Here is a 25,339-nt window from a genome sequence, read left to right on the forward strand (position 1 = left end):
GCCGGCGGCACATCTCCGCCTCCCGCCGGCTCCCCCTTCGCCGCGGCGGGTTCCCGGGGTCTGCCCGGCTTCGTGTGCGAGGGGCGCCCGCCGCCGCCCCGCCGAGCGGCCCTCCCGCCGCCCCGCAACGGCTGCGGGCTCGAAGCTGCCCGGTCCTGTCGGGAGATGTGTCCCTCTGCGGTACTGAAAGCGAGTTTGGAGGGAGAGTGAGCGGGACTAAAACCGCTTTTTGTAGGTGTGCTGGAAGCGGCTGGTGTGTCGTGTCGTTCCGTAACGCTTCGCGTAATTACCTCGTTCACAGCCTGCACCATCAGGAGATGGTCTGTCACTTGTGTGGTCTTCTGAAAGCAGGTAATTAGCCGTCAGGAAACTTAATGTTCACCTGCAGTCTGTGCAAGCCGGCAATGAGGTTCTTTACCAATATGTATTTATTGAATAAATAGGAAAATGTACTTAATTGTTTTTTTCCCCTGTCTTCTTACAGGTTGCAACTTTTGCAAGACTTGCGACATGAAGTAGGACAACCAGCGTTTTGAAGAGCTCTGTCATAAATACGGCTGTATTTCTGAACATTGGTGGATTTACTGGAGACGCTTCCCAAAGCCTGCTCAAATCAGGACCTGTAAACTTTCCAAAAGCTTCATAATGGAATTCGTAGTAGTCAAAGGAGATTATAATAGATATTTGAAAAGATCTTTATTGCTACTTTTAATATGTGTAATAGTTCTTGTGTGCACTGATCAGGACTACTATAGTTTACTCGGAGTATCCAAAGAAGCAAGTAGTAGAGAAATACGACAAGCCTTCAAAAAACTGGCATTAAAGTTGCACCCTGATAAAAATCAGGTAAGTTACATCTTTAACAGGTTGAAGTTGTTGAGTTAATGGATCTTAATGTTTAGATAACAAGTGGTTTTAATTTATCTAAAATGTTTCTCTTTTCTTGTGAAGCAAAAACCACTTGATAACATGGTTCAGCTCAGATTTTCTGCAGAGAAAATTGACAAAAAGGGGTAGACTGGTCAGACATGTTTGTGTTGATTTTGAGCCATATTAAATTGCTGTAATAAAGAAAAAGGAGGCAAGTTCATTTAATTCTTAGTTATATTTTTGTAAATAGAGGAAAACTTACGTCCGTACCATATTACATTGTTGGTAAACTGATGAGTTTGTCTCTTTCCGTTTAGCTTAGGAGAACTTACTGTTTCCCTAATGTGAAGACTCATCTAAACAGCAAACACCACCAGCCTGTGCTGAGACATCAGTCTCCAAGTATCAAACAGGATAAAGCAGAAATTCTGGGACTGCCAAGGCATAAGAAGGGAGGGGTAATAAGGCACTCTAGACTAACTAGAGAGAGAAGACGGGGAACAGCTCAGTCTGTGCTACCGTATTTTCCAAAGTACAAATAAATAGTTTTTAAATCTAAATTAGTTTTTCCTCAGGATTTCTCGAAAATGTCAGAATTTCACAGGAAATATTAGGGTTTGGATCTTTATATGTGCAACTGCACCTGCACAGAGCCCCAGACGACAGTGATGTTCTATAAGAGCTCAGGGCCTGCCTGCACGCATTACACTGAAGCCTCCAACGTGCCTGTGTTTGACAATGGATTTGAACATGACAAAGCTCAAAGAGAAAGCCAAATCTCAACAAAGTTAGAAATAGCCAACTTGTAGCAATTAACTGCAAGGTTTGTTTTCCTTGTACCTTTCAAAATAATAGCATTTTGTATCAGATTCTGTAGTTTCCAAGTATGCAAATACTACTAAAATACTACTAAAGATTTTTCAACAGGTTATCTTCAACATTAAAGATGATATACAGAAGATGAAGCCATTACACAAATTCCATTATGATAATTCATTTCATGGGTATCTAGGTAAATAGGTGAAGAACATTTAAGAAAAAGTGTCTTTTGAATGAAATATATGAGCAGAATTTAAAAGGGTGGGAGAGCACTGCAGATTTTGCTCCCCATTGTTAACACTGCGCCAGCTCAGAACCCAAACTGGGGTTCAGAATATGTCTGCAGATTTTTACCATTCTAATTCCGAAGCTACCTAGAACCAGAACGCTTTTTAAATAAAAAGGGGGCCTCTGTTTGCACCATAAGATCAGAAAGGATGGTAAGTCTTCGTTCTTGAGTACTTGTTTTTTTAAATTCCATTGAAGAAAGAGAGTTGAAAGAAGCGGGATCACTGGAGAATGTTACGACCTCCTACCGGTTCACTTTGTATTTCAGTTGGTACTTAAGTGAGGATGAAGAAATGAACAGAAGACACATTGGGCTTCATGAAAGGAAAACTTTTCTGTAGTTCGTGTGGAGATCACTGTGTAATGTCTGCTTGCATCACAACTGACATCTTTAGTATGGATATAAAAATATTTCCAAAGATTATTTTTTCAGCATTGTATGTGCAATGTGGTTTATTAATTACTTGCTAATTATAGTTTTCCTTAAATAGAATGATCCAAACGCACATGACAATTTTTTGAAAATAAATAGAGCCTATGAAGTACTTAAAGATGAAGATCTACGGAAGAAGTATGATAAATATGGAGAGAAAGGTCTTGAAGATCAGCAGCAAGGAGGTCGTTATGAAAGCTGGCACTTTTATCGCTATGATTTTGGTAAGTTATGATGTATTTCGTGATTTAAAACAGTCACAAGTAAATGTAATCCTCAGATCTATATCAGATCTTTTTACGCATTTCTGATGTATCTTCTCTAGATTTCTCCCTGCTCTGTTCTCCTGTAGCAGTCATTTTCACTCTGTTGACCCAATCTTTTATTTACCCTGTTAATGGCTACCCAAAATGTAATAATCTATTTACCTAGCCTTTTGTTCCTGCTGCTTACCTTCTTATTGGTCATCTAACTTCTTGGGGTTTTTTGAAGTGCAAAGCTTTTTTTTGTTGTTGTTGTTTTGTTCTGTTTCACTTAAATTCTGGTGTTAATTTCATCAGTATTCTTTTTAACTCTTTAATGCAGGAAGACCTTTTCTGATTAGATAAAGTATTCTCAAGTGGATTTTGAAAGGAGATTTTTCGCACTGTCAAGCCTATTTTATATGCAGTTATACAATTAGAGATTGGTAAAGAGGTAGTAGAAAATGAAAAAATAACAACAGAATTGTACCTAAAATGATCTTGAGACAAGCTATTTAATGTTTGTCTGGAGAAATTTTAGGTAGCTGTAGGGAAAGGCTGGGATGAACTGTTCTCAGAGCTGTTCTAACCAGGAGTAAGCTAAAATTAGGGAGCTGAGGAACATGGTCTGACTGATATGAAAGAAAAAGCTGAAATGAACCTCCACGTTGAAAAAAAAAAAAATTTTTTTTCTGGTGTAGTTTTATTTAATATGTCCCAATATCTGAAAAATAATGTCTGTGCAAATTGAAATGGCGTCAAGCAAAGGCGCAACTAACACAGGAAAATATGGAAATTACCCTAAAACTTCTTCAGATAAACACATTTACGAAATTGTTTCTGTCTGAAGTTGCTTGATTGAGAAGTTATGTCCTTGAATGGCTATTTACCACTCATTTGGAGAGTATTTTATACTTTTGGAGAGATATTTTATACATATGGATGGGTGAGTGTATGTATTACATTACATGAGATATAAAAAGTACCTTGTCACCTGTAGAAATTAATTTCATTATTTATTTGCATGTAATCCTTGTATACCTCAGGTGAAATGGCATCTCACCATGTTAAGTACTGTAAAAAATCTGTACCCATAGTAGCGTAATACAATGCTGTCTAATAATATTTTTGGTATCTCTGCACTGCCTTTCTTGTGTACTTGAAGCAGTAAACTGTTTGGTAGCGATGCTCTAAGTAGGACTGGCTAGCCTTTAAGAAAAGCTGCCTTCCTTACCTTTATTCTGTCCACTTTATTCCACTGCTTTCACACATTCTGTTAGTGGAAAAACTTGTGGCTGAAATGCCTTTGTGATCTAAATAGTTTTGATAACCAGAGGCTGAGAAAAGGAGTGAAAGCTTCCAAACATTACGTATAGCTCTCTCACTGAGAGCTGAAATTTCTTGAATTTTCATCTGACAACTGGTCGATGTTATTTCTGATACCTTTGCCGTAACAGTGGTAGTTCAAGGTCTGTGCTCACTCAGTGGCTGGTCTACTAAAACACCAAAAGAAATTTTGTGTTCTGATGGTGGCTTTTGTAGCACAAGGGTACAGGAGTTTGCAAGAGGTTAAACTAAGGTTACATATTACTAAACAAATATGGCTTTGCTGTAAAAACTCTTTGCTAGCTTACTAGTTCAATTTAAGTATACTGTCTTCTGTTTTCAGTCTTGTGTATGATAGTTTGTTTCTTCATTTTAAAGGTGGCAAAAATAAAAAGCAATTGTTTTACTTAATAGGTATTTATGATGATGATCCTGAAATTATAACATTGGATAGAGGAGAATTTGGTAAGTTTTAAATAAATTAGTTATCTGTTTGACAGTATGACAACTCGAAGTAACAATTTTTACATTTTGAGTTATACATCTATAGACTTATATTACATATCTATACAAAAAGCTGTCACAAAATCATCTTCAGATGAGAAAACAAAAAAAGCCCCACCATTAACTCTTCCTAGCAAATGCCAGTTAGCAAGTAGATCAGTATCAATAAACAGTTTAGATTAAGTTTGAAAGATATTTTGTGAGATCTGTAAGAGTAAATTATTTTAATTAAAAATTTGTTTCTTCTAATTTATCCTTACTGGGTTTTTTTGGTCTCTTGTCTAAAAATGCACTTGATAGAAATATGCTTTCAGTGAGGACATCATACATGTTTTTATTCTTTTAAAATTATAGCAAAGATGTTTATAACTAATAGAGACTAGAGAGAAAAAATACTGGATTTTGTTTGATATTTCATCTGCATTTTGAGTACAGTTTCCTTTGTCCAGACTGGATCAACATGCTGAACCAGTTTTGTAAACTGTTCTAATAGCAGAACCTCATGGTGCTCTCAATAAGAAACTGGTCTTGCTTTGGATAATTGATTTGCAGAATCTAAACATTCCTCAGTTGGCTTGTTTGTGAGGATATTTTAATATAGGCAAATATAATTTAGAAAATTCACTATAAAAATTATGTCCAAAAATGGAGAGACTGTAAGACATGCAATTCAAGCTGATAACCTCTGCTTGTGTGTATTTTGTTGCTGTTCTTTCCTTTTATAAGCAAAAGTATTTAATTGTGTTACCCTTAACTTTTCTAGTCATTATAGTAACTTGGATTTTTAAATTGCATTTTCACCTGTGTTGTGGTTCAACTCCAGCTGGCAGCAAGGACCATGCAGCTGCTCATGCGGTTTCCCACCTTGCCCACAAGGGCAGGGAGAAGATAGAGAAAAGGAGGGGAAAGGAAAGGGAAAAGGACTCATGGGTTGAGATAAAGACATTTTAATAGAAACAATAACAGAAAAGGAAAATAACAATAATGACAAAAGTCACTCTCACCGCCCGGTGAATCAGCACCATCCCGAGCAGTGATTGTGGATTCCCCTCCCCTGTCCAACCCCAGTTTACATACTGAGCATGACGTCTATGGTACGAAATACTCCATTGGCCATTCCATTGTTCTGTCTGTGCTCCTTCTCAGCTTCTATGGGAAGCTGAAGAGAGTCCTTGAAAAGACAGTCCATTACTTAGCAAAAACTAAAACAATCTGCATTGTTGACATTTCTGTCACAGCAATCACTAGAAAGAAAATTTACTCTGTCCCAGCTGAAACCAGGATAACCTATTAGACAGGGATTCTACTTAAAAAGATTGCCTGGTGGAACCCAGAAAATACATGAAGTAATATAAGGAAATGGAAAGTTCTAGTGGGTAGAAATCTTTTAGTACTTGTATTTTGTTTTTAGGATAACCAGACTTACACTATCACACGTTTCAGCTAGGTTAATCTGTAGAGAGTAAATTTATTCTTAATTAATAGAACAGATACTGAAAGGGTGCTTATACCCTCTGAAATACAATTTTTGCACACTTCGCTGCAACAGCGAGTGTGTGCAAGTGAGGTGCAATCTTTATCCCATCTGAGTTACCTTTACTAACTATATCTGACATATAAATACTTAATTCAGCTCTTGAGGAAAACAATATAGTAAAAAATGTACATTCTAGATATAACTACATTGTAGATGTGCATTACTTACAGTTTTCTTCTCTCTATCTAGATGCTGCTGTTAACTCGGGAGAGCTGTGGTTTGTGAATTTTTATTCTCCTCGATGCTCCCACTGCCATGACTTAGCACCTACGGTATGTATAGCAAGCAGATTAACTCAGAAAATTCATTGTTTTTAACAGCATAAAACTTAATGGTTTCAGTTTTAGTGTAAAAGTCCACTTCAAAGACAATGATTCAAAATGATAGGAATAAAACATTTGCTTATTTTTCTTTATATCTTCATAGGAAAATATCCTTCTTTTCTTTCCCCCCATTTTTTCTAGTGGAGGGAGTTTGCCAAGGAGATGGATGGAGTAATACGCATTGGAGCTGTCAACTGTGGAGATAATAGAATGCTTTGTCGAATTAAAGGGATTAACAGTTATCCCAGTCTGTATGTTTTCAAGACTGGAATGGTGAGTGATAAAACTTCAGGCATTTTTAGAAAGACTGAAATCTGTAAGAGTATTACTTTAATATTTGTTCAACCATAGATCTTTTTATATAAAGATCTTCCTTTCAATATTTTATTTCCTTTTAATAAATTAATTTTTCTCTTCCTTCATCTCGGTTAAATTAATTTAGAGAAAGTTAACTTCAAAAATAGGTATCTGGTTTATACAGTGCTTTTTTTGAATGATTTTACCATGCAGCATATCACTTCTGATTTGGGAAGATACTGTCAGCAGTGGTGCTGTAGCAAAGCAACAAGTCTACTTGAACAGTTTCTCTTGCAGTACTTTAATGGGCTTTTCAAATACAAGGGGTAGCCTGTGGCTTTGAGTCTAAAGAATATGACCATCTACCTAAAGAAATTGGAAATTCCTTCCACAAGATTTCCTCCATGCTAGCTGCGTTATGTATGTCACGCTTTATAGCTGCTTGTTAAGTAGTTGTGCCGGGGTGGTGTACAAATTGCACTTAAATAGTTGGGTACATTTTGACAATGGTAAGATTTGAAAGGTTGAACACAGATTGTGCATACACTAAATGGACTGATGCAAGTAATTTTTATTTCAATAGAAATATAATCGTAGGGAGTTCGTGTTTCTAAAATTAAATTATCCTTATGTTGCCAGACTTGGAAAGAAATCACACTACAAAATACAAGTTTTATTTAAATTTCAAACATTCCAATATGGAAGGAAGAGAACAGTTAGAGCTCGGGTTTGGGGGGGAGAAGGAGTGGTCCTGCAGGTGCGTAAGCACAGTTATAAAAAAAAAACCAGTACGTACTGAGGTGGTTTTCCCTATTTTTTAAACTTTATAAACTTTATTCTTTGTCTTCTATAGCAACCAGTGAAATATTATGGAGACAGATCAAAAGAGAGCTTAAAGAACTTTGCCATGCAATATGTTACAAGCACAGTCACTGAGTTATGGGCAGGTAACGGTCACATGTTTTGCTTCGTGTGTTCTTGAAATTGCTTTACAGTATAAAATACAGCAGAAGCTATGTACACAACTGAATCTGTCAACTTTTGCTAAGTTTTATTTTTGAAGTTAAAAATAGTTTACTGTAATTTGCTAATATAGATATAAAACCTTGTTTCATAGTCACGTTTAACTAGTCAGAAACTGATGCAAATTGTTTTACTCTTAGGAAACTTTGTTAATGCCATTGAAACTTCATTTGCTTCTGGCGTTGGTTGGCTGATCACCTTCTGTGCTGAACGTGGGGGTAGGTGTATTAAATACTTTTCAAATAAAGCAAACAGAAAAAAGCACTTTTGCTGATAGCGGCATATAATCCCTTTTGCTGCTAATAAAAAGTTGTGAAACATGTTAGATGATCACAGTATTTGGACTGTGGGTCACTTAGGCTCCATTTTAGAGGCTGTTTGACAAAAGGGACATTAATAGAATCGTTATGCTATTGTTCTTCTGTAACGTCACGTGAGTCATTGCAGCAGCACTCGAGTGTAACCCCTCAGGAAGGGAACTGGCAGAAAAGGCCTCTGACTTGAGTTTCCAGCTCAAGCTCAAATGACAGATCCTGCACAGGTGCATGCCAGACTGTTATGGTAGCTGAGTAGAAGAAAGGATGTATCTCCCCATTAAACCACCAATACTCAAAAATTAGCTGAATATTTTCTCTTGTTAGGTTTTGACATAGTAAGTGGCTCTTACCACTGATGCCGTGCCAGAGTTTAGATTTAAATAACTTTTTTTGTAGCTGTTTGTCACTGACTTTCTTGGGATCAGTATTGGACACGACATATGAGAAAGTTGCCTTGTTTAGCTGGTAGAGCTAAGTAAATGCGCTACACCTTTGACAAATAAAGATTTCTCGGTCTTAAGAGGAGACCTTTGCTCTGTGAACTGAATAACCGGAGTTGCAGTCTTGAATTTACATTTGTAAATAGCTTGATTTCAAGTTGTAGCCCGTTTGTTACTAAGTTTTCAACTTTGGTCCAATTAAAATAAGGCTGATGCATCTTCCTATTTTAGAAAAAAACCTGCATCAGAAGGTAACTGTTCAAAGTCTGGATGGGTAATTAGAGCATGTGATGTGTTTATTATAGTGAGTTATTATTTGAATCACAGAAAATTGATATTTCCATTGAAACCTCGTTCCAAGACAGTATGTAGATACCTCTTGGTGTTTTTTTAAAAACATTGGTTAAGAAGAAATTTTAAAGGTCAGTCTTAATACAGCAAACAAAATTTTTTTTTTTTTTTTTTAAATTGAGAATTCTATGTTGATGAAGCAAGAGAATGTTATTCATGTTATTTTTAACTTAGAGTGGACAGCCATCAAGTTCTGCTTACTAGATGTTACAACTTCAAGTCACTGAAATACAGGACGAATAGCCAGGAAGCATGCCTTTTGAAATGGTTACCTTTGTAGGGAGGAAAGGGGTCATTATAAACACGAATAGGTTTAGTGCATCAATAATTCAAAGTTTTATGTTTGTAAATAAATCATTTTTATTTTGCAGATTGCTTGAGTTACCAGACACGTCTTAAGCTAGCTGGCATGTTGGTAAGCAGCATTTCATTTTCAAAGCATTACCTGTTACAGTTAAAACAAAATAACAGAAGTGAAAACATGAAGTTGTAGCCAAACTTCTGACTCAGTTTATTGGAACCAAGATTTCACCCGTTAACTTTCAAGAGTGAAATTCCAATAGCTACCAAGTCAAAAATATATCATTTATTTTTTTAAAGAATTTTATAAAATATGAATGAATATTAACTAATGGATTACAATGTGGTTTCCTTTCATTTTCTAAATGTCGTATAATTGCTTGTGTTGGGATTTTCAAAAGCCTTTCTGAACCTGAGGTAAAAAAATTCTCTTTGTTTTTGTGTTTGTTTTGTTCTTTTGTGGTTGTTTGTTTTGTATTACAGGAAGGCCTTGTTAATGTAGGCTGGATGGACTGTGGCACCCAGGGTGAGCTTTGTGATAATTTAGATATCTCATCTAGTACTACAGCATACTTTCCGCCTGGAGCCACCATAAATAACAAAGAGAAAGGAGGTGTTTTGGTACGAGTTGTTTCTCAACCGTTCTGTATTTAGATAAAATAAGGTGATGACAATGGCAAAGGAATGTAGAAAGAATTTCCAGATTGATTATATGCAGCTGAAAAGATGCTTTTTTCTTTTTCTGAGCTTGTATACCCTGGTATGACTTTATATCCCTCCTGGCTTCTAAGGCAGTGATCCCTGGAGGTGGTCCCCAGCGTTGCTGGTATGGTGGGAGAGTGAACAGGAGTGCGCTGCAGTAGCAGCACCCGGAGCTCTGCCCAGCCACCTCCTCGGGAGCCTCCCTGAGCCGCTGTGGGAACCCAGGGGTAGGGTGTGCTCTCTGACAGACCCAAGAACTGTTTCTGAAGCTGCTAGCCAAGCTATCCTGGGCAAGCGTGGGAGATTTGCCGTGTGCGCCCATTTTTTATTCCATGCCCCACATATCACTAGTTTGGGAAATGCTGCTCTAAAAGGAGTAGTGATACTGACATGTGTGATAAAAGTACTCCTACGTTGTCTGTCGTTACGGATTATGCTGTTCAGCTATATTCTAATATCGCAACCTCCTCCTACATTTGTATGGTAGTTTAACTTCCTTAATTGATGGGAGACATTTCTCAGTTTGAAGCACGGCTTGTTCCTTTACTGTCACTACTGTTACCTCTGTCTTTAAAAGGAGGAAATTAAATTTGTAACATACCTACTTTCAACCTTGTAACTTAACAACTCTGAGTTAACTGATTCATGTTACTTCCTGAATTTAAAAAATTAATAAAATTTAAATACCTGTGTAGTGCATTTAATGAAGACTGTAAAAGTATATTGGAAATATTGTAAATTTGGTTGGAAAATTTGGTTGGAAATTTGAATTTAAGACTTTAAGCACCCATTTTGACAAAATATGATCTATTGAGTTTAACATTGTGGGAAAACAAGCTAAAAAGCAGTATTCTAAAAGTGATATTTGTGAAACTATATGTATGAAAAAGAAGTTGATCAGATAGCATATTATTTACTGTACTCTTCAGTTGATGGAAAGGAACAAATCGGAATAATTTCCCTGACACTGAGTACTAATCATCAGCAATCAGGTTGACATTTGTAATTCCTTATAATAAACACAGTTAACTTTCCTTCCTAGTTTCTTAAGTCCTTGGATGCCAGAGAAATATATCAGGAAGTAATGCAGCATCTGCCAGACTTTGAAATAATCTCTGCAGCATCATTAGAGGTAAAGTTTTAAAAATATGTTAATACTCCTTTAAATAATGTATTTCTCTATTTTTTTTATTGTTACTTTTTACATTTTTCAAATCCTGTTTATACCACATCCTGGTATTATTTAACTGGAAATGCCTTTTTTTTTTTTTCCAAAAAAATGTAGCTAAAATTATTTAACACTGTTTGTCTACATTTAGTTTTGTTGTTCAGCAAAACATGCTAAGCATGTGTTTAATAGGAAAATAGAAAACCACAGAAATTGCTGGTGCAACTCACTCTGCAACCATAATTTTCAAGTTATTTTTTTAAATCAATTACTTTGTAGAGAATTTTATTCTAAATGTATTTGGCCAGTAATGTAAGAAAGGAAACAAGACTTATAATCCACGATGTTATGTATGAACTGAAATTAGAAGTCACAGAAATTACTCATGTCTTGGAGGAAAAAAAAAGAGGAAACCTCTTTTCACATTTGTAGTAGCACTTAGCAGTTTGATCTACAATAGGAAACACATGGGAACAAAAAGTATAGAGGTCAGCATGTAGCCAGCTTTTCAGATTTTTTTCCCTCTTTTCTGCTTATGATGCAGTAAAATGAAGTTTACTGGAAGGACTACATGAAAGGATTTGTTGAGTGGAGGAGGTCATTTAGAGATCAGATGAATAATTAGGCATTTGCATTTATAAAATATAAAAGGAATTTACAAATTGGTACAAGCTGGAAATAATACTTTTTTTCCTCTGTTAATGTTGTGGATTGTTGGGGTTTTTTTTCCTTTGTTTAAAGGACCGTCTGGCTCACCACCGATGGCTGCTATTCTTCCAGTTTGGAGAGGGTGATAAATCAAATGTACAGGAATTTAAGAAACTTAAATTTTTACTAAAAGATGAACATATTCAGGTAAGACTGCTTACTCATCTAGTGTTAAATACCATTTACATTCAGAGAACAAGTCAGTATATTTTTCATTATCATTAGCTGTTACTACCACCTGCTACCTGGTACTGAAAGAGATACACTGTCATATGGTAGATCTGTAGTAAAGTTTTTAATTTAAAGCAAGCAATAAAGTTTCTTATTCGGTTTGAATAGTTTAAAAGTAGTTAGGAAAGATTCTTTTAAATCTTCTCTCTCATGGGAAATGTTGCTGCAGATCCCATTCAGTTAACAATTAAAAGTTAACACTTCAACATCAAATTGATGTATGAAAAACTGTTTTAATTGCTCAGAAAACCCTATAATTATCTCAAAATTTTTCTTAATAAAAGGAAACTAAATTTGTGCTAAAGACATACATATTGTGTTATTCTGTAAGTTAAGAAATCGTTACATTGACTAGAAGAACTTTAATGTCACATTTATTTTAAGTGTCTTTTTGCTTCCTTGCTATTTTGTTTGGAGAGGGGAGCAGAAAAAGAGGATTCTTTAAGGTTTTGTTCCCTGTTTTGGCCTTTAAATTAAAAATTAGCAAACAACCTTATAGAGCTGTGCTAGCAGTTTTCCTAGAACATCATAGTTACCAGACTGTCTTAAGACCTCTGTTTTTAAAAGGCAACTACTTTTCCATATTTTAACCTTTTTTTTTAATGAATCTATCCTGACTCTTACTGCCTTTCAAAATACGTTAACCTATGTACATTTGGATGCCTTAACTAAAATGGCGCTGTCTGTAAATAGGTTGGCAAGTTTGACTGTCTTTCCTCACCAACCATCTGCAACAAACTGTATGTCTATCAGCCCTCTTTAGCAGTCTTCAAAGGAAAAGGAACTGGAGATTATGAAATTCATCACGGTAAGGGAAACTTTGGCAAGTTTAAATCATTACATAATCACTTTGAGAGGACACCATCTTTGGCAAACGGCATTTGTTTTCCCAAAGAACAGTTTTGTAATTTTAGTATTTGCTATTTTTCCTCTGACCTTACTGTAGCCTTGCACAAATTTATCATTTCCTTTGGTTTATTTCTCTTTTTTTTTTCCCAAGTGAGCAGTCATCAGATGTCAAGAGATGTATTTTGTCTTTACTATTCTGTCTATTTCAATGTCATTTACATAATTACATACAAATGAAATCTCTGAAGTTGATCAGGACTGCTTCTGCTTTAGGTGGAATAACCAAAGAGTGCTGTAAGGCACACCCTTCATAGAGGCTTAACATGCTAGTTATACAGTGCTGCTAACTTGAGAAACTTGGATTTGATTTCATGTCACTGCACTAAAACTAATTCCATGTTTTGTTCACTTCTATTCAAGAAAATCTGTATTGAGACTTTTACCACTTACTTTCATTTCTAAAGTAGCAGTTTCCTTCCAGAAAAGGTTGGAGCTCCGTTACTGTGTACCACTGAAAGGATTCAAAAATGCCAGTTGAAGAAAAAGGGAGCCTGAAGCAAAACTGTAGCTTGGGGCATAAGTGTAGCTTTATCCAGAATGCAGCACAAGACAATTATGCAAGATGATGTTCTCATTTTTGAGCCTCTGGATTATTAGAAATGGCTTGCTAGAATTCATTCAGAACCTCAGTACTGTAATAAAGAGGAAAGGAGGAAAGTTTTTGACTGCTTGGATATGACTAATCTTTTCTAAGGGGGAAAGATGATCCTATACGTCTAATGGTTGCGGCTGGAAAAAGCCTCAAAAATTTCCGCTCCTGCGGAGAAGCCAAGAAAGGGTCATACACATACAGCATTTTTAGGTCTTTTTATAATGGCACAGGTTACAAATAGTGTAAGAGAAATACATTGGACTACAGTACATACATTCTTTTCTGGACGGTTTGGTTTACTATTTACAAAATAGATGGCATCTAGAATGTTTGCCAATAGCCATCTCACGCTAGTATTTATAACAATATAATGCTTGAAAGAATCAGGCTTTTTTATATGCTGTGTTGAAGGGCTTCAGCAGTTTAAAATCTAAGAACAGCAATAAATCTTAAGTCATTGCACAGTGACTTCAGATTTAGTTACCCTGGAGTTCTTATTCTCTCAGTTCATTTCAAGACATAAACTCTCATCTCTGCTGACAAATAGGTGCATGAAGGGTATGAGGAGACTTGCTCTTTGCCCACTAGAGCTGTGTCAGCAGGAACTTCAGTTACACCTAAAAATCTGGGATTTACCAACATCATTTATTTTGCTTGAAGTCTTTACTGTGTCAATACCTTTGCCAAGGCAAGCGTGTCTAGAATCGTAACTTTTTAATTCCAACAAACACTAGTGAGATGGTAAGACAGCCAGTAGTCCAATCACAAAAAACACTTTCATTTTGTTTGACAAAAACATGGTGGTTTTTGGCTAATATTAGGTAAATATCCAGTTTAATATTTAGCCAAATACCAACTGTCACCTAGAGTATGTCCTACCTTATATAGTTTTGGACAGTTCAACATTGTCTTCCTGAGAAAAAACAAACCAGTACCTGTTCAATTTATTTAAGCAGGCCATGTTTAAAGATCGGTCAAGGGAACTGAAGGACTCCTGTTGCTATCACTGAGGTTTTTCATGAGATTTCTCATAGAGAAATATAAAGTTTCTTTCTGTGTTGTTCTTTGAAGGAAAGAAGATCTTGTATGACATTGTTGCATTTGCCAAAGAAAGTGTCAACTCTCATGTTATCACACTGGGACCTCAGAATTTTCCTGATAAAGAAAAGGAGCCATGGCTTGTGGATTTCTTTGCACCGGTAAATATTTAATATCTGTATTTCCCTTCTTCTGAAATCTGTTACGTAACTGTGTAACAAAAAACTAGCAGTATCTTGAAAGTGTCCTTCAGCAGCATCATGAGATGGTACTGTAATTTCTCATTCCTTGGCAGCACTAGTTCCTAGACTGTGTGGGTTTTGTATTTAGTGGAGTCTGTTGTCAAAGCAGCACATTATTCATCTCAAAACAGCTAGCGTTCTCCTGAGAGCCAGCTGCAGGGAAAGCAATTGTGCTGACTTGCGTTTTGTTTCCTAGTGGTGTCCTCCTTGTCGAGCTTTGTTACCGGAGCTGAGAAAAGCATCAAAACATCTTTATGGTCAGCTTAAATTTGGAACACTAGACTGTACTGTCCATGAAGGGCTCTGCAACATGGTAAGCTGCAGGAACTAAAAAACAAACAAACAAACAAACAAACAAAAAAAATTTAAAAAATAACCCTTTCAAATAATTTTAGTTTCTTCTAGTTGAAGGTAGAGGGCTGGGGGCAGACAATGCTTGTTCTTTAATATTACTTTCTTAAAGGGTAGTAAACCAAACAGGACACTTGTATCATAATTATTTTCAAATGAGGAAACTGTGTAACCACTACAGAGAATGTATTAATGCAAAACGCAGGTCCATTTTGCTCTGATTTCATACTGTTATTGGAAGACTCTGGCAGTGTCAGAATTTAATAATTCCTGGGGATTTTTAAGAGGAAAAAAAGAACTAAAGTGGACCCAAAAAGTTGTTTTTTTTTTTCTAGCATGTATATAAATAAATACATGCATTCTTTTTGTTCTTCACATAAGAGAATAAAAAACAGTAAAACATTTAAAAATACGAGTTTTACATTGATACAACAATTTTTGAAGATGTCTGCAAAACCACTTCTAATGCAGTTCACCCTAAGTGACTTTGCTTTTTGTTTTGTAGCGCTTAAGAAGCTCAGGTTCAATTTCAAAGTAAAAGAAAGTTTATTACTGATCAGTTTACACTTATTTAAAGATATAGTAATGGAAGGAAAAAAACAAATTTTTTTTAAATCTCACTTAGTTTTCCATGTTTAAATTTGCTTAACTTTTGCTTCAGTTTGTCACGGTAGAAGTTATTGACGTTAATTTTCCCAAATTCCAGAAAATACTACGTTTTGATTACTTCCTTGCAACTTTTATTGTTCACAAGAGCTTTTTACATTAGAATGTTTTTATTTTTAAATGTGAATGTCTTAGAATACATGAAAAATGAGCAAAAAAGAACAAGCTTTTAAAGTATTATTTAGATGTTCTTATACACTGAAGAATTCAAATCATGGAAGCATCTGTGTTCAATAGTAAACAATTATTCTTACAGTACAAGTGTTTTCATCTGAAGACTAGGAATAGCTTTAAAGTTAACGCTTAGAAGGCCTGTGGATTAATTCCTGTATTTGTGGACCATGGCAAAAGAACTGATGTACTTTAAAAAGGTAGAATATTAACTTTTAAAAAGGTAAAATATATTTTAGAAGGTAGAATCTCTCACTAAGTGGTTTTTAAATTCTCACTGGCTGGTTTTTAAATTCAGAACAAACTATGCCATCTTTGAATACAATTGGCATCTTTTCTGTATACTGATTTATAATGGTTTCCAACTCCCATCTGCGCGTACATCTGAGCAGTTATACTGTATGAACTGGATAGATTAGCAACTGTGAGCCACCAATATTGACAGCAGTTAAAGGAAAGTACAAGAAACCTAATAATTCCTTGCAATTTCTTTTTGTCTATTTTGTTAGCATAACATTCGAGCTTATCCAACAACAGTTGTGTTCAATCAGTCTGATGTTCATGAATATGAAGGACATCATTCTGCTGAGCAGATCTTGGAGTTTATAGAGGTACGTAAATTATAATACTTGTTACAGTCGTGCTCTGTACACAGCTCATCCACAAACATGCTCTTTATTTGGAAGATTCTAATTTTTATTTTATTTTTTTTAATTAGTTTGACTAGTAAGATAAAGAGTGCAAAAACTTTGGGCAAGAAAAGTGATCCAGCAGCTGTCAGTTAGGGACTTGGCACCTGATGGGTTGATTTCCCTACTCTGTCAAGTAATTTCTTTAAGATCATTAACAAATAACTTAAGATCCCTTCCAATCTGAAAAGTAACAGTAATTATTTCTATCTCAAAGAGATGATAAAGGAATTAAAAGTATGAAGTGCTGTAATATTAAGGTGAAAATGCCTCATGTACATACCTTTACATGGGAGGAGGTTCACATTTTTTTCAGTTAGCTTGCCGCTGTCCACGCTTCTCAGCGGTTTCTAGAACTTTCTTAACTCACAGAACTGCGAATCATTGGTACCCATCATTGTTGCTGCCAGAGTTCTGGTGCCCATCTTTCCTCTGGCATTCAGAGTCTCTCACTACTAGGTCCGGAGGCTGGTTTCCACTCTTCCATGAGACTGTTCATTCTCTCTCCAGGCAGCCCAGAAAAAGCAGGTTTAAGAGCGCACATACGGGAACAGGGGAGATCAGCCTTTTTCAGTTGATATTCAGAGGCCCCTAGTGCACCATATGTATTCTTCTGCATCCCAGCCTAAATAGTGTTGCTGTCTCATAATGCCTGTTCTTGCCAGGTATGCTGAATTTTTTTGCCTTTTGCCTCCTTTTATGGAGAAGAAGCAGAAAACCTCCCTTCTGCAGTCTGGCTGTGTGGTTTTGATAGCTCTTCTCAGCAAATGAGGCATATGATTGTTAGGTTGAAGGGATGACTTCTGATGCTTTCATGCCTTTTGATGGTGTGGAGTCTTCCACACCAGCAAGCAAATTTCACTGAAAGAGGGACGTTCTCAGAATTTGGTACAGTCTGTTTGTATGTGATGGCACTAGATGGGGGATAACTCATTGTTGCAAAGTATATGCCTATAAACTGTCTTTGCTTTAGGATCTTAGGAATCCATCGGTGGTTTCCCTGACACCAGAGACATTCATTGAGTTAGTCCAGAGACGAAAACGAGAGGAAATCTGGATGGTTGACTTCTACGCTCCGTGGTGCGGACCATGTCAGGCTTTAATGCCAGAATGGAAAAAAATGGCCAGGGTAAATAACATTCAAATGGATTTTTTTTCTGCTTTTGTATCCTGTTCTGTGGAATTATTGAGATGCTCTCATAGAGATTTGTCAGCTGAGAAAGTCTTGTGATTAATATTGTGGGCAAAACAGTCAGAATTCCTGTTACATTGTTTCAAATGCAGAGTTTTTCTTTTCTTTTTTTTTTTTAGAGGTTCAGTGCATTGATATTGTAATCCAGTTTTTCCTGTTGATAAAAGTGTGTTTTCCAAGATCTAAGAAACCTTGGAGTACCTAACTTTCCTTGATGCTTAGTGCTTTATATAGACAACAGCTCTGCATTTACAAAATATGAAAAAAGGATTTATCCATAAGTTAGATAAGAATTAGTTAAAATAACTTACCACTTTGTTCTCAGTTTTCTTTATGATCGTTAGTCACCTTAAAGATACCACTTAGACCTTGGAGAAAACTGACTTGAATTTAAGATTAAAGGAGTTTGATCTTACCCACCTTAATTATTTTTTATATTAGGAAGATATTGTTTTCTGAGATCTTGTTTTCTACACTGAAAGTAAAGAAATGTTAAATATCATACACTTTAAGGCTGATTGTCAGCTGAATTACACATACTTCAGCATGGAATTGTTGGGATTGGGGAGGGTATTTTTGTTTTGCAAGTCATTTCAGTGTTTTCTCATTTGCAAAGGTAATACTAGTGTACTGACAACTATCTGGGTTTTCCTGGACAAGTCTCCAGGAATTTGAACTAGAAATTTGGGGGGGGGGAGGAAATAGGGCTTCCGTGACTTTCAGACATGTAGAACTCACCTAGACTAGGAGTTCTAGCCAGGGTTCTATGTTCTGGTCAAATGTCTGTGAAGTATTATTAGGCTATAGTATACATTCAGTAATCATCAGCTTCCCTGCCCGTGCCAGGTGGTTTTGGGCCTTTGCAACAAATACAGTGTGTTCATGACACAGGCCAACTGCGCAACTGGTAGCCATCTGCGCTGTACCAGCATCTGTCATAATTAGTGAGCCTGTGATAGGAAACATGGTAATATGCTAGTCCTTATACTAAATAACCACTCTGATATGTGCCTTTGAGGCAAGGTGGGTGCCTCATGAGCCACGTGCACACAGTTTGTGCTAAAATATATGTGCATGATGGGAATGTACCTGGGTGGCTGGCTCCCATTACATAACAGGGAGCCATTTACAGGAAAGAAGAAAGGATTATGATAATCTTGGTTTGTTTTCCCCACTAAGTGATTAAGACTTAAATTGAAGCATTACTGAAATTGTAGTATTATTGTTTAAGCATATTTGATTGTAGGTTTTCTTCTTTTTTTTTCAGATGTTAAATGGATTAATCAGTGTAGGTAGTGTGGATTGTCAAAAATATTATTCTTTCTGTCACCAAGAAAGTGTTCGGGGATATCCTGAAATAAGACTCTTTCCTCAAAAATCAAACACAGCTCATCAATATTAGTAAGTAGTTTACTTCAATTTGGGAAATGTTAGAGGATGTGGAACAATATGAATATACATCTCCTGTTGTGTAGAAAAGGTTCATCACCACTATTAAAATAGGCTGTTACAACATTACTGTCCTAGATGTTACTGACTTTGTTACTTCAAACTAGTGCCATTTTATTTTGCCATTTCACTTCAGTAATTTGAACTGAGACTGCCTCAGGAATCTTCATTTTTATTTCTTGTTCTTTATCGATTGCCAATTTTCTAACCTTAATTGCCTGTTAAAGTAGATGATTTAAATCACATAATGTAAAAATACTATTAGGCCTCATGGATTGTAGCTTTATCTTTAGAGAACAGAGTGATGTAGCCATCTGATCATCCTCCCTGCCAGCAGTCTGTTAGCACCATTGCAAAAATTTTCTTTAGTGTATCTAGTCATCCCATTCATTGTATCATTAGCATGGAAACATTAATCATTAACAAAACAACAAAAAAAAATTATATGGGCAAAAACTAAACAGCCTGTCCCCTCCATTTCACAGTACTGTTCGAAGATCCAGGGATTTTAGGAAGCACATGCATATTTAAATAGATAGATAACTGTCTGAAATAGCAGATGTGTTGCTTCATTATTTTACAAATTGGAAAGTTCTATTAAATGCTGCCAGATAAAAATTGTACGCACTACGATGAAGAGGCATTAATAGCAGACTTCAGTAGCTTTCATCATTGGACTGCTTGCTTTTATTCAGTTCTTCTAGATAAAGTTTCTCTTAAAAGCTGAATTACTTTTTTTCTTGTTGAAAACAAAGTTGGTGAATATGACTGTAAAGTGCCAAATTCCTAATCATGAGTCAGCTATTTCCTGCAAAAATATGGAAATTTGTCTCTTAAAATAAATACCACCAAAAACTATCAAGTCAGATTTTGACCAGGTAACTCTATTGAAAAATACTTTATAAAAAGTTGTAAATTAGTGGATATGAATCTTGAATTAATCTTGTCTTCTAACCTGTCTCCAGAATTTCAAAACTAAGCAATGCCCTGAAAGTCCAAATAATAAATCCTTGTCCAAGTAACTGGTTTTCCTGGCTTTTCTACTGTCAAATTGAGGGAAACTTACATAATTCATAATTGGTTTTTGTAATGGATGAACATCAATTAGAAAATATATTGTTTCTTAGAGCCTGCAATTTTATCTGGAGTTATTATCAAAGATCCTTTATTCAAAATAGTTCTAGCTCTCTAAGCTTATGTGCTACAAATCAAGTTTCTTACTCTCTTGACGTAGAATTTTCTTCTCGTCCTTAATTCTGTATCTTTGAATTGTATTAACAAGACTTTATCTATTCAGATTTGAAAGCAAGGTAGAAATACATCATAAAACATACGCATTTAAGTTCATTATTTCATCATTTCCACTCTACAGAGTATTTTTTTTCAAATGTAATTCAAACTACTGTACAACTGGATTTTTGTTTTCTTTTAATCTTTTTATAGTAGCTACAATGGATGGCACAGAGATTCGTATTCACTGAGAGGCTGGGCACTGGGGTAAGTTCCTACACTAAACTTTGTTCACAAGCCACGTTTTTTAGTTTGCTTGCTAGGAGAAATTGATATTTAAATTCTGTGTAAATCAAGAATTAGAAACAGGTATATGTACTGCTTAATTTAAGATGTTAAAGTTTCCACATCTTTTAACTCAAGCTTTTAAAATGTGGAGGAATAGCATACTCCTTACTGCCCACCCATTTTCTGAAGACCATATAGTTATTTTTGTCTACCACTTTTTAAAAGTGATTCTCTTATGGTACAAAGTGTAAAGCAGGGATTTCCAGACTACTAATATTCTTAATTTTGGAAGTTTTTCTTGTGCTTAAATGGAATTTGGATATGTTTAAAGTTTTCAATGGATTATTACGGTTATTCTTCCTTTCTGCAGATATTTACCACAAGTGTCTGTAGACCTGACTCCTCAGAGTTTCACAGAAAAAGTTCTGAATGGAAAAGATCACTGGGTCATCGATTTTTATGCTCCTTGGTGTGGACCTTGCCAAAATTTTGCTCCGGAATTTGAAATCCTTGCAAGGGTGGGTTTTTAACTGTATTAGCAGACTGTTAGACTCATAATGGTTAAAATATAATTCATCAGCGCTTAATTTCTTAGCAGTCATCCAAACATTGCATACCCAGAATGATCCTCCTTCTCATTGAAAGTCCACACTTTTAGGTCCCACTTGCCAGTGGGTACTGTCTCTTGCACACACACACACCACACACACACACACACACACAGAGACACACACAGAGACCCTCTTTTGAGACAGATTTCAGCTTACGATGGGGTGACCTTTGGAACTGTGATGTGCTTTGCCCTGAATTCAAGTAGAAGTGCTCCGCTGAACACACAGTGACTTCTGTCACAAGGTGAACAGTCCAAGCAGCAAGCACGCCACTACTCTGAGATATTTAAAAGACTTGAGCAACGTTTTTCTTTTACTTTTAGCTGCACTGCTGGCTTGTTCAAGGTATTTGCTTACATGGAAACTCGGAAGTTTGTTTCTAATAAACATTTCTTTTCAGACCGTTAAAGGAAAAGTAAAAGCTGGAAAAGTAGACTGTCAGGCGTTTGCTCAGACCTGTCAAACTGCTGATATCAGAGCCTACCCTACGGTTAAGTTTTACCCCTACCAAGGAACAAAGGTAAAGTGTCTCCTTTGTGTACACTGGTGAGCAGGTTTCGTTACGAGATCTTTTTCATTTCACATTAAGACTTCAGAGACTATTTCTGCAACACATTGAAGTACATTATTTAGATAATTCAGCAGATACAATAATGAATTTCAGTAATACTTAAAATAGTAGGACAATGATATAGTAATAATGTATTTTTGAAAAATAATAAATTGTAAATTAATAGAACAGTAAGTAAAATGTGCACTTAGGCAGAACCAGGGTTTAATTTTGCAGAGGTCTCATATGACAAAATGTTTTTCAGTCTTTACCAATTCCACCGCCAGCTACCAAAAGCAAACAAAGTCTCTCTATGTGAAATGTGGGCGACTTCATTTTGGCTAAGGAAAAGTATTCTCTCAATGTAATCATAGCATTTCATTATAATTTTGACTTAAATTATGTATTCTAAGATACAAAATTGATTAAAAATATTTAGTTCTGTTCTGTCTCAAAACCAAACTTATCAAACCATTTCAATTATCAGTGTGACTCTCTGTTGAGATTAACATTTCCTACTAACAGATTAGTAGTAATAAATTTTTAAAAGTTAGAAGTTTCCAGATGGTTCTAGGAAATTGCCTTTATTTTTGTAAAATTATTAAATAAACTTCAATAATACTATAGTCATCTTTTTAAATATATTAATGTTGAAGAGAAAGTATTCAATGTATTCTAATAGTTAAGAAAGTTCTTTTAATTATACTTTTTCTTTTTTTTAACTGAATCTCTTATGGGAAGTTCTAGAAATCCTTCCTCACACAGTCCCATCAAATTCAATGAGACTTTTCTGTGGTAAAGAGTAATGCCTTTTCAGGTCTCAAAAGCAGCAACCCACGCTGACCGATGTCATGAACACAGATTACAAAGGGTCAGACTTTGTAATGGCTGTCTATGTTAAATACTTGGCTGAATAAACATGAGAAAATTACAATTATTTTAGGTTTCTTTAAGGATCAAAACAAAATTTGTGAAGTTTTGGAAAGTAGCAGCTAAGAGTGGTTCTTACTAAAAAAACATTAGCATTGTTTAAATGGACACAAAACTATATGTATGAATCATAAATCAATCTACCAGAGCCATTGTCTTTGTCCCTGCGTTCCTCTTGAATTTTACCTGAAAGTAAGCAGATTTTCTGTTCAGTGTCCAGCATGGGTAACATGTTACACAATTTATTTATTTTTTTCATTTTTTTTTCCAGAAAAGTGTTCTTGGTGAATATATAGACAGCAGAGATGCAAAAGGTATTGCGGACCTTTTGAATGAAAAACTAGAAGCAATTCAAAATAAAGGAAAAAGAAAAAAATCTAGAAATAAGGTAAATATACTTATTGTGGGGCCTTTTGCAATAGACTTATTATTGTAAAGAATAGCCCTTTAAAATTATGTTAGTATTTGCTCTTTGTCTGTGAAATATTAAATGCTGTATCTTCAAATAGTACGAGACACATTTTACTTCCAGTCTTCTTTTGGTTACTGTTATGTGTTCAGACTTGGTTCTCCGTGTCCACAGAAGTTGCAAAGGACACTGCAGTAGCAACATCAGTTATGGCAAGACTTAGCAGAATTTATAGATATTGATGGGACTGCCGTGTTAAAGAGAGAGGGTCGAGATGCGCCGTACCCATAAGTGTAATCCTTAGACTGGATTTAGCAAGCAGGCACCGAATTACAGAGGCTGATCAGTGCAAGACTGGGATTGACGTTTTAACTTGGAAAGAAGATATTAAAACACAGCTGTTAGGTACCACCCCGAATTCTATCTAAGACACACTTATCCAGAACTAAAAAACAAACAAACCACTAATCTTGATTTGTGCTTTCAGAATAACTTAATTGTTTATTTTCTTGTCACTAGGATGAACTCTAAGTGGTACTGGAGGTACATAGGATTCAAAATATTCTGAAGCTGTGAATATAGAAGACACCACGAGGAAAATATAAGGCTGATTACGGTCATGACAGGACAAAAGAGATGAAAACTAGTTTGAGGTCATGGGCATATGTGACTGTATGAATTCTGTTTAAACTGTGGGGAGATGAAAGCGTTTTGGTTTTGGTGGAGGCATTCAGTGTTTCTGCAAATGAGTTCTGCATGTCCCTCTTCTGATACACCAACTACCTTCTTGCTCGTTAAACATTGGAGTTGACTAGAAACGTGGACTGTATCACTTTTGCCTACCCGTTTACTAGTTCCTTATATTTTTCTGTCTCTTTTCAAACACTTTTTGAATGTGGCACTCAGCCTGTGGCTGAATATGCACTCAAACCACTCTGCAATGCAGAAACACAAGGAGGGATTGTCTGTTTGAAAGACAAACAGTTTTACCTGATGATTATTCTGCTTTGGGGTCACATTATTGTCTAGCCAATTCCTAAGAAATAAAATCCAGAACTGGTAGGAGGATAGGTTTATTGAATGACATTGCTCCTGCCCTTGATTGGATTACTATATAGTGGCACTGGTGGTGGTGCCGGGATGAACAGAACTTTGTGGAGCCTCTTTGGTTGTTTGATTTGATTTTCTTTTTCAAATAATCCAAAAAGAAAAAAAAATATCAAGGACTTGAAACTCAGTGTTTCGTTGACTTTCAAAATTTAAGTTATGCCATTGAAACCTCTGCTTACATTATTAGGTCATAACTTTATTATTGTCTTTTTAAATATGAATGTATTCTGTGGGCATATTTAAACTCTTTTGGTATTACCACTTTTCTTTTCTCTGCAGCCATGTTTTGGGGGTTTTGTTTGTTTGTTTTTTTATATAATCTTTAGGCAAGCAAGATAGAAAGTGCCTTTTTTAATTTAATAATGAACACTGTACATTGCAATGTCTCCTCATACATCTTAATAGTAATTCCCACTCTTTAGAGTAATATTTTTCATAGCTTCTCAATAGACAAGAAAAGATGACAGCAAAATGTCTGTTGCATTTAGGAGTTCAACATTGAAATGTTTCATGTTTTCAATAAAATGCTGCTGAGAACTTGTCAGATGGACTTTTCTCCCTGCTCTCCATGTATTTAGGTTTGGCATAATGAGTCACTGTAGTGTGAGTAGTATAAATTTGTTATCTACAAGTAATTTATTTTATAAAGAAGGCGGCAAGAAATAAAAGGAAGAGGTTCTAGTAAGTTTGAGACATTCAAATGCTTCTTCCCCTATGTTCAGGGTTGCCTCTCTTGCTTTGCAATTTTGCAGTATATTAATCTGAGAAAGAAGACAACGTATTGCATATATTATTTACTAAAGTAGACCTTCCCACATCCAAATCAAACTTCAAGCTCAGGCACAGTCAAAAATGAAAATTTTGGTATTTTTGTGACTTTAATACGAACTCTATTTTGGTCAGTTTTTGCATATACATTTAACCATCCCCCAAACCACAAAACCCACCCAGAACAATCAAATATTTTCTCAAAATGCAATGATGAACTGTAGTAGTCAACAAATATTTTGGAATATACTCCCCCACCCCCAAT

General features: G+C 35.7%; 1 protein-coding gene across 1 annotated transcript; it reads left to right on the forward strand.

Annotated features, from left to right (window-relative positions):
* Positions 1-645: 645 nt before the first annotated feature.
* Positions 646-24,989, forward strand: DNAJC10 (DnaJ heat shock protein family (Hsp40) member C10). The gene is made up of 22 exons (XM_074145160.1): positions 646-846; positions 2,469-2,634; positions 4,393-4,443; positions 6,209-6,291; positions 6,484-6,615; positions 7,493-7,586; positions 7,803-7,880; positions 9,142-9,185; positions 9,554-9,691; positions 10,815-10,904; positions 11,682-11,795; positions 12,573-12,687; positions 14,452-14,579; positions 14,857-14,973; positions 16,358-16,459; positions 17,511-17,666; positions 18,997-19,130; positions 20,622-20,675; positions 21,067-21,214; positions 21,708-21,827; positions 23,059-23,175; positions 23,716-24,989. The coding sequence occupies exons 1-22, from the start codon at positions 646-648 to the stop codon at positions 23,725-23,727; spliced, it is 2,394 nt and encodes a 797-aa protein (XP_074001261.1). The 3' UTR covers positions 23,728-24,989.
* The last annotated feature ends 350 nt before the right edge of the window (positions 24,990-25,339 follow it).

Source organism: Numenius arquata, chromosome 3, assembly GCF_964106895.1.
Source record: "Numenius arquata chromosome 3, bNumArq3.hap1.1, whole genome shotgun sequence".
Classification (NCBI taxonomy): domain Eukaryota; kingdom Metazoa; phylum Chordata; class Aves; order Charadriiformes; family Scolopacidae; genus Numenius; species Numenius arquata.

Excerpts from the sequence above, each read along its gene's own strand:
- DNAJC10 (XM_074145160.1), top strand. The coding sequence starts at position 646 with ATGGAATTCGTAGTAGTCAAAGGAGATTATAATAGATATTTGAAAAGA. Across the intron at positions 2,635-4,392 it reads CTTTTATCGCTATGATTTTG|GTATTTATGATGATGATCCT; the intron begins GTAAGTTATGAT and ends TTTACTTAATAG. Across the intron at positions 19,131-20,621 it reads AACACAGCTCATCAATATTA|TAGCTACAATGGATGGCACA; the intron begins GTAAGTAGTTTA and ends ATCTTTTTATAG.